At 43.8% G+C, this 19,335-nt stretch overlaps 1 protein-coding gene across 2 annotated transcripts in view; it reads right to left on the reverse strand.

The window, feature by feature from the left end:
- The window catches only part of ADAMTS3 (ADAM metallopeptidase with thrombospondin type 1 motif 3), a 675,879-nt gene that overhangs the window by 575,228 nt on the left and 81,316 nt on the right, over nt 1-19,335 (reverse strand). For both annotated transcript variants that reach the window (XM_069630646.1, XM_069630645.1), the window contains exon 3: nt 12,530-12,939. In XM_069630646.1, the coding sequence (XP_069486747.1) occupies nt 12,530-12,939 (410 nt within the window). The remainder of the gene's footprint in view (nt 1-12,529; nt 12,940-19,335) is intronic.

Genomic DNA, 19,335 nt, shown 5'->3' on the forward strand with positions numbered 1-19,335 from the left:
TTCTTCCCATCGGACCCGGTCACTCTCCGTATCATTTTCTTGATCGTTTTGTTGTACCTTTCGACAAGGCCATCGGTCTGGGGATGGTATACCGAGGTGCGTAACTGATGTATCTGCAGACTTTCGCATACCTGCCGAAGTAAGGTGGACATAAAATTGGTCCCTTGGTCTGTTTAACTTCCGAGGGTAAGCCCACTCTTGCGAAGAAGGGAATGAGCTGGTCGCATAGTTGTCGGGCTGATGTTCCCTTCAAGGGAAAAGCCTCTGGATACCGCGTAGCATAGTCAACAATGACTAGTAGATACTTGTATCCACGGGATGCGGGTTCTATTGGTCCAACGATGTCCATGCCTATCCGCTGGAAAGGAACGTTAGTAAGGGGCATTTTCTGCAAAGGGGCTTTTGCTGGTAAGACGCCACTTGTTAGCTGGCAAGTGGGACACGCCTTACAGAACTGGGATACTTCACCGTATATGCCTGGCCAGTAGAACCATCTCAGTATGTTCTGCTGCGTTTTCAGGGAGGCCATATGTCCGCCGCAGGGGTGGTTGTGTGCCAGTTGCATTATGACCATTCTATGGGGTTTTGGTAATATCAATTGTTCCTTTACAGTCCCATCGTCCGCCTTATATTTTCTGTACAATAGTCCATGACGGAACAGGAACACAGGTCCTTTTGTTACGTCTGGATCTTTCTCATTGGCCGCTCTCTCACGGGCTACGCTAAGGGTGGGATCAGTTAGGGTTTCCCCCCTCAGGGAGTCCTCATGATCCTCGGGTTGCCAGTTAATGGGTCGGGTCATGTAACTGGCTTGGCACCACTCTAGTCTATTCCGTCTTTTATGTCCGGGGGGGTTTCTAGAGTCACCTATGTTCGAGGTTCTGTTGCTCTTCGCTCTTTCTTCATCCAGTGCTTTACTAAAGTGGGGTAGGTCAGTTCCCAGGACCACTGGGGTGGGTAGTGTAGGAAGGACGGCAGCCTTTAATTGAGTGGTTTCATGGTTCACCTCTATCTGTACCTCTCTCATCGGGTATGTTTTAATGTCCCCATGTATACACTTTATCGGTATAGAAATGTTAGGTAAATTAGGGTTATTACTCACGGTGGGAGATATGGCTGTTTGTCGACTTCCGCTATCCAGCAGCGCCCGGGTCGGTCGTCCATCCACTCTTATATCCACGATGTATGGACCAGGGTTACGTACTTCCGGGTGTGGCTTCATGTAGCCAATTTCCATAGGTTCTGTGGTCTTCCTTCTGGGGCAAAACCGGGCAATGTGACCCCATTCACCACACTCAAAGCACTGGGGTTGTCGAACTCCCGGGATTATGGGTGGCTGTCTCTCCTCGTATCCAGTCTTCCTTTCTTCTAGTTTCCTGGAGACCTCCTCCGGTTGCCTCCATCTGGTGTGTGCCACTTTTGGGCCTTTTTGTATCTGATGTTAAAAGTTCGGCGACGTCATCCTTCCTGGTATACTTGGTGAGGGGAAGCGACTGTACCCGGCCTTTTGATAAGCCGATGCAATGTCCACGGCTTCCGCCAATGTAGGCCTGTGGTGTTGCCTAGCCCATCTTTGCATTGGGCTCGGCAAGGCTTCTATGAACTGTTCCAGGATTATTTTATCTAGGAGGGGTTGGTTGGCTGGTGTAGGGGATTGCATCCACTTCTCCGTCAGCTCTTTAATGCGGTAATATAACTGCCTGGGACTCTCTCCGTTTCTTAACTTGGTGTCCCTTAGCTGAAGGCGATAGGCCTCCTCATCCAGGCCTAGAAGGTCCAGTACAGCTGCTTTAATTTCCCCATATGGAGTGTTACCATTGGGGTTCACAGCCTGATATGCACCCTGCATTACCCCAGATAACAAGGGAGCCACATACTGTCCCCAGCGTTCAGGCGGCCATTGTGCATTTCTTGCAATCCTCTCAAAACTTGTGAAGAAAAAGGCTGGATCCTCTCCCCCCTTATACTTCTGGAGCAGGGTGGACGGCACCATGGGTTGGTTCCTCGTGCTGGTTACTGCATCTGTGAGCCTGATAATGTTCTCATGTTGTTTGTCCTGGGCCGTGGTCTGTAGGGTGCCCTGTAACTGGATGGCTTGCTGGAACGCCTGGCGATCAGCCACTGCCTGTTGTGTTTGCAGCTGTATTAATTGCTGCAACTGCTGTTGGCCATCCGTCAGGGTTTTAATTAGGGTCTCCATCGCGTTGTCGCCTATCCCACCTTCGTCGCCAATGTAGGAATCAAGACCCAGACCAGGTTTGGGTTGCTGAAATTATACTTTATTCATGTGATTTTAAACTAATGAAAATATAGTCCACGAACTCCTTGAGAGTTACTCCACTCTTAGGCAGTCTTCCAGGTACAGGATTTAAACCCTCCTAAGTCTCCTTGTTGTCCGGATAGGCCCACCAGTTGTTCCTTCTCTCCTCGTCCTCTTCGTATGACTAGGAAAATCAACAACCAACGCTGGATTAGTTCCCGGGCTTTTATATGATGTGAGTGACTTGCTTCCCCCCCAATGGAAAGCTTCCCTGTCAATCAGACTTCTCATTGGCTGATATTGCCATGTCCCGCCTCCTTTAAAGGCTGCCGTGGTTTCCCAGAATGGCTGATTCTGCTGCCTGCCAGAAGAGTCCCGCTCCCAGGCAACTCCATCCCGTGAGTCCCTCCCCCCTTTTGAAGTCTCTCCCTCTCGCCATGTGTGTTTGTTTCTGTGGCCGTTCCAGAGCGGACCGCCCCGCCGAGCAAGCCGTCTCTCCCTTCTCTCCCTTCCTCGTGGGGCGAGACGCTCGGCGGGCCGTGTGGGCCGGCTCTCCGTGACTGCCCGTGTTTCCCTCCGGTTCGCCGTCACCAACCCGTCTCCCAGGCTGCAAGCTGTGGCGTTACCCTTGGCGGGTTCAGGTAAGGCTGGGCGGGAGGGGGCCGCTCTTTTCATGTTGCGGCCCGTTGCCGCGATCCTGTAGAGTCCCGGGGAGAACGGGTGGGACGGGGCTGCGTTTTCTGTCTCGCGGCCCATTGCCGCGATCCCGCGGAGTCCCGCTACCCCTCCCGGCACCCCCTCCACTCCGGGCCCCTTCTCACACATACTTATGCCTGTTATGATCGAATTGAAAACATGTGCTTTACCTGTGCGTATTTTAGTAGCATGTATTACTTACAGATTGTGTGCTCCTATTTGGAAAAACAAATATATTTAGCAAATAATTTTTTTTCTAATTCATATGGTGGAGGTACTGTATGACTTCAAAATGACGGTAAAACCGCTATCCTTGCCTCACTCTAAATTTAGTTAGGACCACAGGGAGTCACACACGGAAGGCTAGCAATCACCATTACTGCATTTGGATTACCTGTCTGTTTTATTAGTGTTGCAGTCAAGCGCGTGATGTCATCCACATCCCAATGTCACGTGGTGTCGGTGCCGTGGTTGAGTCACGCATTGCTAAAGTAAACAAAACTGATGCAGCTGTTTCGAGCACGCATTGAAATTCTAAAGTAATGAAATTCAACCATTTCCTGTTTCAACATTCTTATATTGGATGTAGCACTAACGTTATCTTTTATTCAAAAAAACATTTGGGATAAATAAAGTGTTCAATATCATACTTCCATTGCTGATCTGAAATCTGAATTACCAAAAAAATACCATGTGAAATATCCAACTAAAGTAAATAACTAATTTAGCTAGCTTCATCTGTGTGCACGTAAGACGCTACTGCACATTCAAATATTGACAACAATAATTCTTGTTAATAAATATGCAATATAGTAAACCATGCCTTTATTTTTGTAAAGAAAGATATACAGCGGGTTAGCTGATGCTTTAGATGTACTTTACTCCATTTTGATATTATAGCTGCTGTAAAACAGTCTGCAAATTCATTAGCTGCTGCATATAATATGCTTAGCTGTATCGTAGTCTGTCTGAGGTGATCATAACTAGTATTGATAATTGATTTCTTCATTAATTCCATTTGGTGATAAAGAGTGCAGACGCTCTATCCAAAATGTTTCTCTTTGTTATAGTCTCAATGATAAGTCATCGTAAGGTCCTTTTTGCCAGACCACTTCCACCACTTGGAAGCAGATCTGTGAAATATCATGTCTTTGTTGCATTCAGTTCATGTTGCCTGTTCAGATACACGATCTTTGTTCATTCCACCTCAATTTGCTTGCTCTTGAACATTGTCCCACATAATATAAGCCGCAAGGGTATTTAATGGTGTAAATTACATTTGGCGTATCACATGTAGCAAATAAACATAGTTTTATTACTTCTCCAGTTCTTGGCTGGTGCACCACATTTCCTTGTGTTAGAAACCCGCAATTGTACAATGCAAACACAGGAACGTACCAGTTATTTGAGCTAGTTTGGGTTTTCTGAGTATCCTTGTTTGCACCAGTTGATCTTTAATATTGGCACTTCTTTGATAAGCGAAGACTGGTAAGTCACAAAATAAATGCTCTACTCGTGTATCACATGTTAATGTGCACCAATTTCTTTGGATCACTGGCTTAATCATTTTACTTTGTGTGGAATATTTGAAGACAAATACCAACTCTGGTGCTTTTTTAGGTTTAGGTGGTTCAATATTGGTGTTGTTTACTTTTGCTTTCTCTATGCGTTCCCGTGATACCTTGACCTCCTCAGGTAACCTTGCTTTGAAAATGTAATTTCCATAATGTAAATGTGTTCTTCATAATCATATGGGTTACTGACTATCATTTTGATGAAGAACACACAATCTCAGGGGCCCACCTGTTTCAACTATGTGGATGACACAAAATCATATATAAAATGTTGGGATGGTTGATAGTGGTCTCAATGTGAAAGAAAGGTTTACATTGCACGTGCCATATTAGTGAATGGGGTAGACACGATGTTAGCACGATGATGCAATCTGGTATGTATCTAGTAGAGTTAATGAGAATAGAATGAGTGTTACTATTAGTGTTATTTCGTGTATAGGTTGATACATTTCAGATATTCATACACGTAGCAACATAATAGCAATCTTGCAAATACAGTGTGAATACAATGTAGTTGTGTGATGTGCATGTAGCGCCTAACAATGGGAAGCAATTAGCTTTATATGCATACACGAGAGTAGAAACCTGTGGATGGTGAAGCCACTGTGAGTTTATGCTGTAGTCCTGAACATACACACATGAATACATACATAGAGTATTTTTTAAGGGAGATGGGTTTGGGACATTTGGGGAACAGGTAGTGCATGGTGAATACATGGGAAGGTTTTATACTGCAGGTCCCTCATAGCTGGGGTTTGTGTACACTGCAGGAGCCTGGGTTGGTGAGATGAGCTTTGTGTGACCTGGAGAGTTGGTTGACTGGGGTCTAAGGAAGAAGGAAAGCAGCTAACTTCATTTGACCAGCTGCAAGAGTATCAAATATTAATTTGAAGTCAGGACAACATGATATGCTAGTGGGTCATGGGTTTATGACTTGGTGCCGTGTGGATAAGGGATACAATCTTCCTGAGAACATGTGAGGTTGTTATTCAGTGACCAGGGTAGTCCGGCCACATGGCAGGGTAAACTTGGGGCCAGTTAATAAAGCAGCTGCAAGAGGTGCTTAAGGGCAGAGTGACAAATGGGTTTCAATTAGGTTCTCAGGAAAATTACCCAGATGTGGCCAAAGGCCATGTGGGCAGAAGTGGAAGTCGCAATAGCTTAGCATGAAACAAGAAATACCAGGGACACCACTAAGTCTGGGTACATAAGATATTTATTGCCTGTTCAAAGGAAACAGGTTTATTTTTCTCCCTCCTCATAGTGATGAACTGTCCTTGTAAAGATTATGCACATCACACCCAGTGTTAGAGGTCTCCAACCAGATGGAACTTGTAATATATTAGGATTGTTGTAGGTGAGTAAGTAATTACTTATGTGCTGATGTCATGATCAACTACGGAAAGAGCCAAAAGGGGTTGTACTTGTAAATATGCGCTAATGTAAATGTATTTTGAAGGGGGTGGTGTTTTGGTGAATGTGTCCAATAAGAGCATGGGAATTTAGGGGGATTAGATATCCTTGTATAGGGTTAGCCAATCATATTTGGGGAATGACGTTGTAACAAAACATGTGGGAGTGTGGAAAATGTTGTAACAATGTATTTAAGGTGCAACTTTTGTGTGGTTTCTGGGGAATTGGGTTAGTCCAGTCTCTAAGGAGCTGTCTAGCCCCTCCTGGCATTTGTATACAATAATCTTGCTTTACTGACAAACGTTCACTCACTTCTTTAGAGGTGGGCTTATTTTGAGTAGAGAGGTCTGAGGTCAGCCTAAAAAAAAAAAAAAGAATGAAGAAAGAAACTTCAACACAACCCTAAGCATTTGCCTTACCCAAAAAGACGAGTGGAAGGTGGCCAACTATCCTAAAGATCTTCTAAGACAAAACAGAAATAATGATAGTCTCACTGCATGCCACACCAGAAACACCTGTACCATGAACATTGGAAATTAGTAACTTCCCTATAGCATCTTAAATTATCAACACCTTAGGCATGTTAATGAACAACGGACTCACAATGGAAACCCAAGTCAACACAATAGCCAAAAGGTGGTTCTACCATCTGATCTCTATCCCACAGATTAGGCCCTTCCTCTCATTTACACAAAGAGGGTCACCCGTGATCTCCAAAGAATCAACCACACAAACAGCATTTATCTAGGTATGCTGGACTACCTCACAAAAGAAATCCATGGATGCAAAACACAACAGCTAGACTTCTGCTCAGACTCAACAGGAGGGAACATACAATGCTGGCTCTCAGAGCACTCCACTGGCAAACAGTCCAAGAAAGGATCCAGTTCAATGCACTCTGCATCACCCACAGAGCACTTTAAGGTTAAAGAGCAGACAACTTCCAAAGCAAACTCTCACTCTACCAACTAACCAGAGACGTAACATCAAGAAACAAACAACTGTTAGAAACCAGGAGATTTTGAAGAGAAATGCATAGATGCTCAGTATTTTCGATTTTGGTGCCCAAACACTGGAACTTGCTGCCAAGAGAAAGGCACATTCTATGCCACATCTGAAATTAATTAAAAGTCTAAAAACCTACCTCTTCTATGCTTAACAGACAGAAAGTTTAACCTACACCAATCAAGCAAAGGAAGCAGCACTCTTCAATAGTTCCACTTTCAACTGCAAAGAGCTGAGGGAACGCTATAGAGGCTCCTGACCATCCACCTAGACAGGGTCGGACTAGGACAAGAAATAGGCCCGGTCACCCAAAAAAAAGTGGCCCACCCCTCGCCTCAAAAAAGTGGCCCACCCCTCGCCTCACGACCCTTGACCTCTGATGACATCACCAGAAGTGATGTCCTTTGACCCCACAGTGGCATCCTGGGAAGTGATGAAACACAACCTTTCACCCCTTGACAAAACAGGAAGTGTCATCAAATAGCATTGTCCCTAAGTACACTAAATTACTGTGAATCCAAGCAGAGTCCAAGGCCAAATGATAATGTTATTGTATAGAACTTACGCTTAAGCTCTTTTTTTTTATAGAAGAAATATGCATACAATATCACCCAACCTGTGGTGGTACTCATTTATCGACCTAAGAAGGATGAAAGGCTTTTTGAAAAGAAAAAAAAAAGAACAAAAATGATTTTCTATTTTTTTTTCTTCCAAACCAGCCCAGGCATGGCCAGAAACCGGCCCCCACTCCCCAGGGACGATTTCGCCCCGGCCACAGGCCGAAAGCCCGAGGGGCCAATCCGACCTTGCACCTAGAACACAATGCACTGCACCAGGAACCTATGATGAGTAGAAGACATATCAAGAAACTGCCAAACCATAAGAAAATGCCTTCCCTATTTCCCAGAATATCTAAACCTTGATATTGGACAGGTTTGAGCATCAACCACTAAAGCAAAACATTTCTCGTCATTACGCAACCGACACCAGGAACAATAATTTGAAAGCACTACAGAAAAACCAAGAACACTCCCTACCGTTTGACTAAGCCTCAATTTCTCTCCACCTTCGGCCACACACACACGCACACAACTTTAAAAAAATCCTTCTCCCAAACTTTGGACATCACAAACTTACATACAACTCTAACTATAAGCAACCTACTCGGCCCATAGCCAACACACACCCACACTATCACCATGAGACCAGCACTCTGGACACAAATACTGCTATGCCTCCTGCACATCTCACCTTGAAAGATAACAAGCAAGCAAAGCTCTAGGTACTTCTGATTTGTAACCTCAACACAAAGCACTGTAATCTTACCTGTACCCCTCCTCTCAAATACCTAAGACCACCCACTCTCTTCTAGATCCACCACAGTGCCTGGAGACCATACAAATGGCAGCAGAGCAAGGTACAAAAAATTAATAACATAACACGTTTACTTGTGGGAATCTCAGAGTTTCTCCCTGGCACCTTCAGATTCGCACCGGTTTTAACTGTGTGAATAAGGTATAAGGTAGCAGATGCATGTCTGATTCATGCTCATCTCATCATTTGCCCCAGTGCCAATCTTTGCAAATTATGCCCATTATATTTTCCAACATGGCAACAATGGGTCATGGGCAAGAAAATGAAATAGGCCAAATGCATGACGCATGCAAAAAGATGGTACAGCACTGAAGTATATGTGCACATTATAGGAAGCATATGTGCACATTATAGAGAAGCCAAAAGGACAGATTAATTTACAAAGAAATGTGTAGCCAACTCCTTCAACCATTTACGTACTGCATCAAATTTTGTGTTAGGTACAAAAAGGTAATAGATGGGGCTGCCAACACGCCTTGCAGAGCGCAGCCATGTGCTCCTATTTGCAGGTCACAGAATAGCCATTGGGTTGATTGAATTTGTGTACCTTTCGTTTGTGGGTTGCAAGCAGTGTGTATCTGGGAATAGCACATATTGACTCTGGTTGACCACTGGAAAAGCACAGCAAACACGTGTCTGCCCTTGCATAGAAATAGAGTTTACTTCAGCATAAAATCAACAGCTGAAGTAAATGATGCAGAAGCAGTCCCTCTTACACGTCAAATTAAGTAAAATGGCTGCGTTTGTGTGGGCCTAAAACGAGGGTGGATTAACCACCCCCAGATTGCCGTTGATGCCAAACAACACGGATGCAGGGCCTTTGCTGGAGTGATATATGGGGAACAGCAATACATGATTCGATTTTAAAAGGCACGTTAAAATTTGCGACGGATATTAAACGGATCGTCCAAACCTAAAATCCATCAACTAACAGTTGCCTCCCACTCAGATGAGCAACAACATCTGAAGCCACATTCATGGCAATATACGGTAACATTCAGGGGATGGTCACTGAAAACATGTGTTTCTGTTGGAAACTCCTTATTCCCATTAAATCAGGGCTTCCCAGTGAAGCCTAAGAAGTGATATCAATATATGGACTATGGCGAATGCATTGCTGTCTTGTAATTCACACAATATTGATATGTACTTGTTATTGTACACGGTTCTTGTTTTTTTCTGACCTACTATGCAATGAAATGTATATTTTTATTTATTTCTTCACTTAGGAAGCACAGAGGTTTGGCTACTGATGTCGTTACTTGCTAAGCTTCAGTAAAATATATTTTGACCACGGCCAGTGTGTCACACTCTATCATTTTAATTGATGCAAAGTGGCAGGAGGCATGGTTATTTACTACTAAAGGGGATATGGGCAATGGACGACGGCCAATGGAACATGATCTTTCAATTGTCATTATTGCAACATAGTCACTGGCCATGGCTATTTACTACTTTAGATGGGGTAAGTTACAGCATTGAACTTTATTTGAGAGGCGGTTAAAGTAAAGCCATTTATCTAAACAAAACCAAAGTACTTCAGAAATTGGTTGGGTGTTGGAAGTGGCAAGAACCTTCACCCCTGTTGCTCAGCCCATGAAACGATACATGACGTTGCACATGAAATCAGCAGTGATACAAAAATTACATCATGGATGACATTAATGGGGAGGTACTCTGAGTAACGATTGTGGTCACTTCAACACCCAACGAATTCCAAGGGTTTTGGTGCGATAAATTAGAAAATATCAAACATTGATAACAACAAATTTAATTGACAAAGTTGAGGGGTATCACACGAAAATACTGTATATAAAATCTGAGTGGTTGAAATGATTGAATTTTACGTACAGCCGAAAATGTCGAACATTTTAACCATTAGGTTTTCATTACAGCAAACAAGGTAAGCGGAGGTTGCGGGTGCATCCACCTTCCCCTTGTTTGCTATAATGGAATCGAGGGTGGCGGGGTATCCCCCACATCCAAAACAAAGTTTTGGAGAAAGAAAAAAGAAAAGGACACTGCAGCGGATGTGAAGGCAACTTGCGCTGCAGGGACTTGGCGGCACACAGCAAAGTGTGCCGGTAAAGGGTAAGTAGCTGGCTGGAGGTAACGGGTCTACAAAGGGGATTCAGCTGTGGGGTGCGTATTTTGAATACGAACATTTAGAATACAACCTTTTCGTCTTCAAACTGTTTGTATTCAAAATAATCACATACTGTGTGCCGACGAATCCATTAGAGCCATACATTGGCAAATTGTGGAAAAGAATTCACAGGTAGGACATCATCCCTGTTCATTACGGGTTTTGAAAGCAGTGATGATTGTGCAAAAGTTTCTCCCTGTAGCCCACCTCAACCTTCAGTGCTGTGAGGGAGCTTGACTTCAGAACCAAGGCACTTGCTGCAAATCTAAAGAAATGCAAGAGCCCCTCTACCGAGAGTGAACACAGGCAAATATCCTGCTCACTGGGATGGAACCCACGGGCGACATTCTACCTCCGTTAGATCGCTGTACCCTACCGAAGGACACATACCCATTTGCATATCAGTCTGGTCCCACCCACACGGGCAGTCCAGTACAAGTCACCTCCTGCTTTTTTCTATAACACTTTATATCCAAAACACAAACATATTTTTTATTTTAATTTTCAACAAAATGGTATAAACCATTTTGGTGTTGTACGTTTTAAATGTAAGCCCTAAGGTTTTTTTGGCAAAGGGAAAGTCAAAAGTCAAGAGAGAGAAATATTTTTGTGGCTGAAACCACAAATGTGGTACTAACTGGAGGACACAATCTTGGATCTAGGGAAGAGCAGAGGCTGTGGTTGGTGGGCAAAGGTTCCCCAATGACATTTTGGTGATGCTTCTTGGAGTGGTTACAATCTGTTGCATAATAGAATGTTTCCCTCCCAAAGGCCCCGACAATCTGACCCAGCATGCTCCACCTTACGCACAAATGAAAGCAATTTAAATTAAAAAGAGAACCAAACTTCAATCAAATGTATCAACAATTGGAGTGTGAAATCTGCAAAGATAGAGATAAACAGGTCGGATATGTTTTCCGTTTCAGGAGCCAAGAGCGGTAATAACAGTTTACGAATCAATTTCATTTACATTTGGGGGCTCACAAGTACATCTCCCCCTCAGAAAAAAATCCAGGTTGACGGCTCTCTCAAGAAAGTGAGGTTTTTTTGGTGAATGTGTTCCGACAGATTCTCATGATTCAGAAAGTGCCCTGATTATTTATTTATTTTTTCCTGCATTTGTTAGGTGCTTATACAGTAAGTCAATTCTGTTTACACATACAGAATGCATGCACCAGCTCATATTTAGAATCTCTGGGCTCACATGAATCATTGCTTCTACTGCAGCACTTAAACAGAAAGATAAGACATTGTGGGACTTGCATCCAAAGGTGGACGGGGAACCAAAGGAGGACCAGCAAATAATTCTCCAAGTGGCCCCATATTACACATTTTTAGCAAGCCCAACCATTTTCCTATGAGAACATATGGAAATAAAACAAGTTACCCCACAAAAGAGTCCCAGGGTGAAGAGGGGTAAGGGAGATCTCCAGAGTTCCCTGTAAATCAGTTCACCCCTGCTTGTATCCATACAAGGGAAAAAGGGCTAACTAGGCTGTGGCTACACATATGCAAGTGCAGACGCATCTTCCCCATGCCCCATCACAATGACATTGGGCCCGTGCCTGCTGTTGTTGGTGTCTAGGTGGCCACCTAGAATGGACCCACTCTAGAACCAGCCCTGATCACTGGCCTCATGACACATTTCTACCAAATGATATGCCAGATGATCCCTACACACCTGGCTTGGCATTCCAAAGTGAGGCCATTTTCTTTCCACTTTGTTGTCACTTTTAAGCCACACTTGTTTAGAGTGATGATGGAAGAATTGCAGGCAGAGTCAGCTGAGCATATAGAAGACCTATAGTGCTTACACTCCCCTGAAGATTCCTTTGCTTGCTGCCATAAGGTGGGTGGCAAAAGGTGCATTGCACCACTGGGATGTAATGCCATAGGTAGGAGAACACGTACAAACACAGGCACTATGCATCTTTACTGAAAAGGTGAAGCACAGGTGTGAATGGATGCACATCGACCATAGTATGAACATGGTAGGTAAACAGCATTTCCAAACATTACACTGTCTACAAGCTAGGCATAAATCATGGGGCTTGCTCTTACCAGACCATCACAGTTGCTAATGGCCACAGAGGCTCCTGGGACATCGGGGATGTCTCCAACGTAGGCACAGTTAGTCCACAGCGGCTCTTTCTTCCACTGCCCTCCTGCTCCGCTGCCAGTCTGATTAGCATCTCCAACGTTGGTTATGTTTTCGAAGCCCACAGAATCCTCATGCCACTCCACCACTGCACCGGGAGCCACCAGACGGTTATTGGGTCTGAGCCGGATATGGAATTCTCTCCCAAAGACGGTCAGGTTATAGAAGAGCTGTTCAGCGGATATTGGCGTCACGTCCCGGGTTGATCGTCGTTTGTGACTGGCTGAGAGCAGGTTGGAAACATATCGCCCCTCTGCATCTGTGCTGATGGGGGTCACTAGCCCATATTCTCTCTCTCTGGTTTTTGGTAAATCTGTAAAGCAAAAGAGACGGAAAGTAACTATCACAGGCCACCCCCCAGCAGTCATTGAAATAAAAGAGGTTTATTCTAAACCTATCTTCCGTTCGCAAACAACAGTTTAAATAAGTAGTGTTGACAGTAATTCATAAAAATGAACTAATGGTCATTCTTAGAACAAGTAATATTAAATACTGGCACATAAAATGATGGAAAAAAAGTCCCTTCACTCAATGAAACAAACCACATCAAAACGCTTTGTTCTTCTGCATAGCAAAATATGGGTTCCAGAAGACTTGTTTCCTAGTTGATAGAGAGTATTTCTCAGTCCCAACATGTAACATGCAACTTTGTCAATTCATCCACAATGTCTGCCAGTGTTGTATTTTGCTGGGATGTACAAATAATCAGACCACCAGCCTGACTTTACAGGTAGATCTTCAAGAAAATGCTATGATTGTTTACTGTTTAAAAAACATTGCAGAGCCTTGATGATATAAAAGCTGCTGAAACCTCAAATATTGGTGAATTACTGACTACGGCAGAAATAATCCACAATACACTGTCCAGGACTGAACCCAGTCAAGGAGGAACAGAGCCCCCCTCCCGACATGGTGCAGGGAGCCTACCACGGCGGAGGGCAGAGCCAGCCCTTTCCCAGAGACAGAGAATGAGAGGCCGAGAGTGAGAGTTGGGAGGGTCACAGTCTCGCTCCCCCATCCCCGTTTCATATGCTCTGCTGGATAAGTGTTGCACCGCTCTCTGTCACTCAATACCGAAGGACCTCCAAATCCCCAAAATGAGGTCATATTCTCTCTACCATAGTCTATTCTGGAGTGACAAGGCAGTGAATGTGCTGCCAAGATATTTTGCGCGTTTTCCTCACCCCTTTCACCTGAATCTTGTTTTGACGAGGCAAATAAAGGTGATTAGATCTGGGACCCATCCAGGTGATATGGTTTGTGACCTCTGTAAGATGCCAGGCTCGAGCCAAACTAGATAACATCTGATTATTGGTTGTGAGGCCATTCAAGATTTGAGGCTAAAGTATTTTCTCAGATTTGTGGACAAAGAATAGTGGCTGCAAACAGAGCGACGGGACAATATGAGGTGGCCATTATTATCGCTTTGGTGACATTTCTGGGAACTATAGGCAGAGTTATAATCAGTTTAATGTGAATTGACATTTTGAAGTAATTAATTGATGTGTTGGTTCAATGAATCAAAGTCTGGATGTCTGAATAATATGATACTTTTTTCTTCTTAAAAGGTTTACATGTTTGAATTCTTTTTACATGTTTGTGTTTGACCAATGTTGTTGGTTCATTCATAATTAAAAAAAAAGAAAGAACTCCAGGATGGCCAGATTTCTTTCACTGTTGTTGCAGAACTACCAGTCCCTTAAGGCCAGGCGAGAGCAGAGGGACATGGCAAAGCACAGAGGGAAGCTGCCAACATTAAGTCAGATAGGGACGGCAGTCGAATTGCCAACAACGCTAATCAAGGTAAAATTTCCTCGGCTCCGAAGAGACCGCAGGATGGGAAAAGAGCAACTGATTCGAATGGAGTGTGTGGAAATGTGGCAGGACTTACATGGGGATTTATTGCCTTCACCTTTTTTTACCCAACCCCGGGGACAAGATCAGGGTCAGATTAGCTGGTAGAATCATGTAAACAGATAAACCAATGGGGGGCGGGAGGGAGGAGTGAATGAAAGAGACAAGAAGTAATGGGTATATATGACCGAAAAACACCAGAAAGGATGAACGTTTTCCAGTGATGTCGGAAGGTGAGAAGGAGGACAAGGGGGATGGAAGGTGGAGTGGAGGTATTGGTAATGAGAAAGAGTGGAACCAGATAATAGTGTGAAGCTGTGAGTGAGGCAGTACATGCGAGAGGGAATGGAAAAGTGGAATGTGAGAAGGAGTAGCTGTTATAAGAAAATGGTGAAAGGGGAAGAAGAAAGGAGAGGGTACAGGGCAAGGAGAGGATGGGAGAGGACACAGGAGAGGAGAATTTGAGGGACAGCAATGGAGAGCAGGAGAGGGGAGTGAAGAAGAAAGCCAACGAGAAGGGGTGAGTAAGACGAGAAGCTGGGAGGAGTAAGTAGTAGAACAGGTCAGGGACAGGAGAAGAAGGAGCAAGTGGAGAGAGAGTGAACCGAGCATGGAGTCTGTAATCGGCACAATTACAATAGTTAACGCTGCTCTTGAAGTCTGGGACAGAACTTGCAGAGTTAGCATTCCCTTAGGAAGTCCCAGATGAAACCAAGTAGATAAGACTAAGGCTTTAGGCCCACACTGCAAGTAGATGGATTTAGGTAGTAGCTGTTACCAATCTATAGACTGAAACCAACCAGGCGTTTAGGGAAGCCGGGGCCTACTGAGGTGAGAGCACAATGGAGGCCAAGAGAGGGGCAACCATTAATTCCCCCCACCAACAAATCTGGCAACTGTAAACCAAGATTGTTTGACCTTTGTGTAATACAAATCCTTAAATCAAATTTTGAGTTGTGGGTGTCTGGGAAGCCATCTGTGACAACACTCATTCATTACAGCCCTTCTGTGTAAAATAAATCAGAATGTGTTCATATTCTTTGGATTAATGAATAAACAGATTGAAAAAGACACCGTGAATCTTCATTCTCAATTTATTTTTTAAACTGAACATATTGATATAGATTGAATAATCTAAAAATGTAACAGAATATTGTCATAAAATACCTCCACCACCTTCTACACACAGCACCCTGCCTCGTTGCACCATTTCTGGGACCTTGTATTTGCATTTGTTAAAATACGGAGGCCATTTCCCTTATTGACTGCCTCAGTGTCTCCTCCTGGATGTTTACATTGCCAAAAAGACAGAAATGTGACACCTGCACAATGTTGGAATCCTGCACCTATAATGCTTTTTGTATGATACTTCCTCTATGTACGATCTATGAATTTTTTCTCTAATGAAAAACATGTTTACATTGAATTTTGCCGTAGCTGAGACCTTATACCATTGCTCTCTCTTCAATCTTCCTCTCCTCTGCTGCCCATTTCCCCAGCAGACTGAAGTCTGGGTACCTCTGGCGGGGCACAATATGCCACTTTCCAGATAAGCTTTGATGATGTTACCATACGATGGTGCTGACTGACACAGTATAAAAATGCTTATCATGGCATGCAATCAGTGATCGAAGTGGGCGGGAGCGGTCGGGAGCGGTGCTCCTCTACTTCTTTTAATTAAGTTTTACCCTTCCTATACTTTTATTTTAAAAAGAAACCGTTCCGGAACGGTTTCGTTTTAAGATAAAAGTGTAGGAAGAAGTTGAAACTTGCACTTTCAGTGCACTGCTTGTGTTTTGGGGTTTGTTTTGTGCGTCGGAGGGGGTGCAGCAATGGGGTTTGTGGGGAGAGGTGCAGGCGAGTAGGGAACATAGTTCCACTACTTCTTTTCGTACACTTCGACCACTATATACAATACATGTATGTCTTCTACTAAAGTTCCTTTTAGAAATATTTTGATGGAGCATGTGTTATAATCGTGTCAACCTGGAAGTGAAAGGCCTTAAACTATTTGTCCTGTTCCTTGAATCCACTAGTTTTGATAACATAATTTACTTCTCCAACTTTCCATATCTTAACCCACCTCATTTCTTCTCTGTCATCTTCACTCTCACCATCTTTGCCATGACCTAGCCCTTTTTTATTCACTTCCACCACATTTACAGTCAGGCTTCTCCACTGCACCCATTCATGTCTCTACTTCTCTAAAATGCCCCCCTCATTCTTCCTTTGTAGACCACTCATTTCCCCTTTCTATTCCCCTCACACTTCCACTAGATTTGCCTCATTTCACTATTGGGCTCCCCTTTTCACTTCTCCTGTGTCAGTTCCAGCTTCCTACCCTCGGGAGTCCTCTCCCGTTTCGTTGGTATGTTCTCTGTTTTCATTGAGGTAAGGGGAGGCTAGCATGTGCATGAAGGGCTGCGAGAAAGTCGTGGAATATGCAAAATAATTGTGCATGCCCCCTCTGAATCATGCAAACCGTGTAGAAGGTGTAGGAGCGTTACACATTGAAGGTTGAAAAAAATGTGCTCCATAATCTTGTGGGAGTTTTTGATACTACAAGTGGCCCTGAAACATTGTCAAAGTTGAGGTCGAAATAATGTTTAGCACGACTGCTGATAGTTCCATCTCATCTCAAACTGTCCCTCATTGGGGGAACTAATATTCTCAAATTTGTGAAAATAGGATCATTTATTTTGGGCCACACCATCTACTTTCCCACACACTTGCATTACTCCATGTAAGGGGTTCTTTACATTCTGCAATACATGGGCAGGGCTGCAGCTTCTCCTCAAACACACAGTTCACACTTTCAGACACTTTGGGTGAAATCTCGGTTTTGTCGTCTGTAGCCAAGGTGCGTGAGATCAAATCTCTTCCCACCTCAGCAAGAAAAGTCCCTACCAAATGTTACCATATATTTTCCAAAGAGTAGTGATCACCCCTCCTAAGGACATCAGAGAGGAACTCTTCAGACATACGGGACACACTTAGATGCTCAGCTTCCCAGACCTCTCTGCTGAGTTTGATACCATTGCATATAATTCTCCTAGAGCAGCCCCTTTGAGGCATCAACATTGTTGGCATGCTGATGAATTGTTTTGCATCCATCCTAAAGCATTAACCCCAACAGGTTAAACTGCCCCCTTACCTACTGAAAACCTTTACTGTTATTTATGGAGTACCAATGGGTTCGACCCCCTTGTTAATCCTACTTAATGTCTACATGGCTTTGTGCGCTAAAATCCTCAAAGACTAAGAACTCCATTTTAATATGTGCTAATCCTCCTCAAACATCAGGAGATTTCTAGTTGTAGTCCTGAACTGTAAGCTTGTCTAACGCCCATCATGATTTTGATTAACCATAATTGCCTATGCTTAAAAGCAGCCAAGACCAACATTCAAATGTTAGGTCCTGGCAACCCCACCCCCGTTCACTTGTGAACCTCATTGAGACCTGGGAACCCCCTCTTCCCTTAAATCGCAGGTTTGCAACCTTGGAGTTCTCTTTAGACTCATACTGTCATTTGTTCTCCAAGTGAATGCACTAATAATAGTTTATTCCATCACCTACTTCTGGTTTGTGTGTAATTTATCTGCTGCCCCACAGTGGAATGCTATTTTGTCCTTGCGGCATTCCTTCCTCATTTTAGCTAGTAACACCTGCTGTTCCTGCATCTGCAAGCTAAGTTTTTGCAGAACATGTTGAGTCTAAAACTTCTCTTCTGGCATTCATCTGAGATGCCCTAATGATATCACTTGAGCCTCAAAGGATCTGTGCTGGCTATCGAACAACCACACACTACCTATGCTGCACATAGCGGGTGCCACAGAATGGCACATTAGCGAAGCAGCAAATGTATCTTGCATTTACCCTCTCTCTCCACTAACCTTACCTAGGCCCCTCTTACATACTTGTTAGAGCACTTGGAGGCCATGTAAAAAGCAGAGAAGCACAGCGTACATTCTAGTAACATAAGGTAACATACCTAAGCCACTCACACTTGTCCAACCAATTTGCCAGTGAACTTGGTCCTCATCCTAAAAAAAATAGGGATTAATCTGAACTAAGTAAATGATGGTGGTTTATTGGAGCACATTTAATGGTCATACATGTGTAGGTAGGTTAAAGCATATTGAAGAGTCATAGATGTGGAGGTTTTTTAAAGTGTATTCAAGAGCCATAGATTTGGAACACTCTCTCCCAGAAACCATGCCTTGAATCTAACTTCTAGAAGATCAGGAAAAGGGTCAGGAGCCACCTGTTCTAAACCTTGTAGAAAGGGAAGTATCTCGATGCAAACGACCATAGGATGCCCATGCACCACTATGCTTGTCCTGATGTCACCTGCAACGCATTTTCTACAGTCGACATTCATCTCTCGGTTGCCCCCAAGATTTTCTGAGATCGATGTTACTTTACCAACTCCTCGTGCTCTGTCTTAGCAGTCTTTCCTTCCACGGGATCTCCTTCACATTTCTTTAGTGGTTTAATTTGCTGTGGGTGGATTCTAAAGACTTTATCTATGAAAGATTGTAAATTAAATCCTTAACTGCTACATAGCTGCCTAGTGGGTCCCTACCTGATGCCACTTCATCCTGACCACAGTACTCTTGCTTGGGCATGTCACTTTTTTGTGCAGTTTGTTTCAATGTTCCTCAGCTACGACCAGGTATGGGGTGCAGACTCGTTAGTGTACGTTGTTTGTCAGGATCATGGATGCAAGGGGATTCACTGATTCTTTTTGCTGGATGTGCTGGTTCTCTGTTAGTTATGTTGTGTTGAGTTGATCGTTTTTTTAACTGCTCCTTTATATAGCACAAGCTCAGCTGTGAAGCAACATAGCACTGC

Source organism: Ambystoma mexicanum, chromosome 6q (assembly GCF_040938575.1).
Source record: "Ambystoma mexicanum isolate Mex_15411 chromosome 6q, UKY_AmexF1_1, whole genome shotgun sequence".
NCBI classification, from domain to species: domain Eukaryota; kingdom Metazoa; phylum Chordata; class Amphibia; order Caudata; family Ambystomatidae; genus Ambystoma; species Ambystoma mexicanum.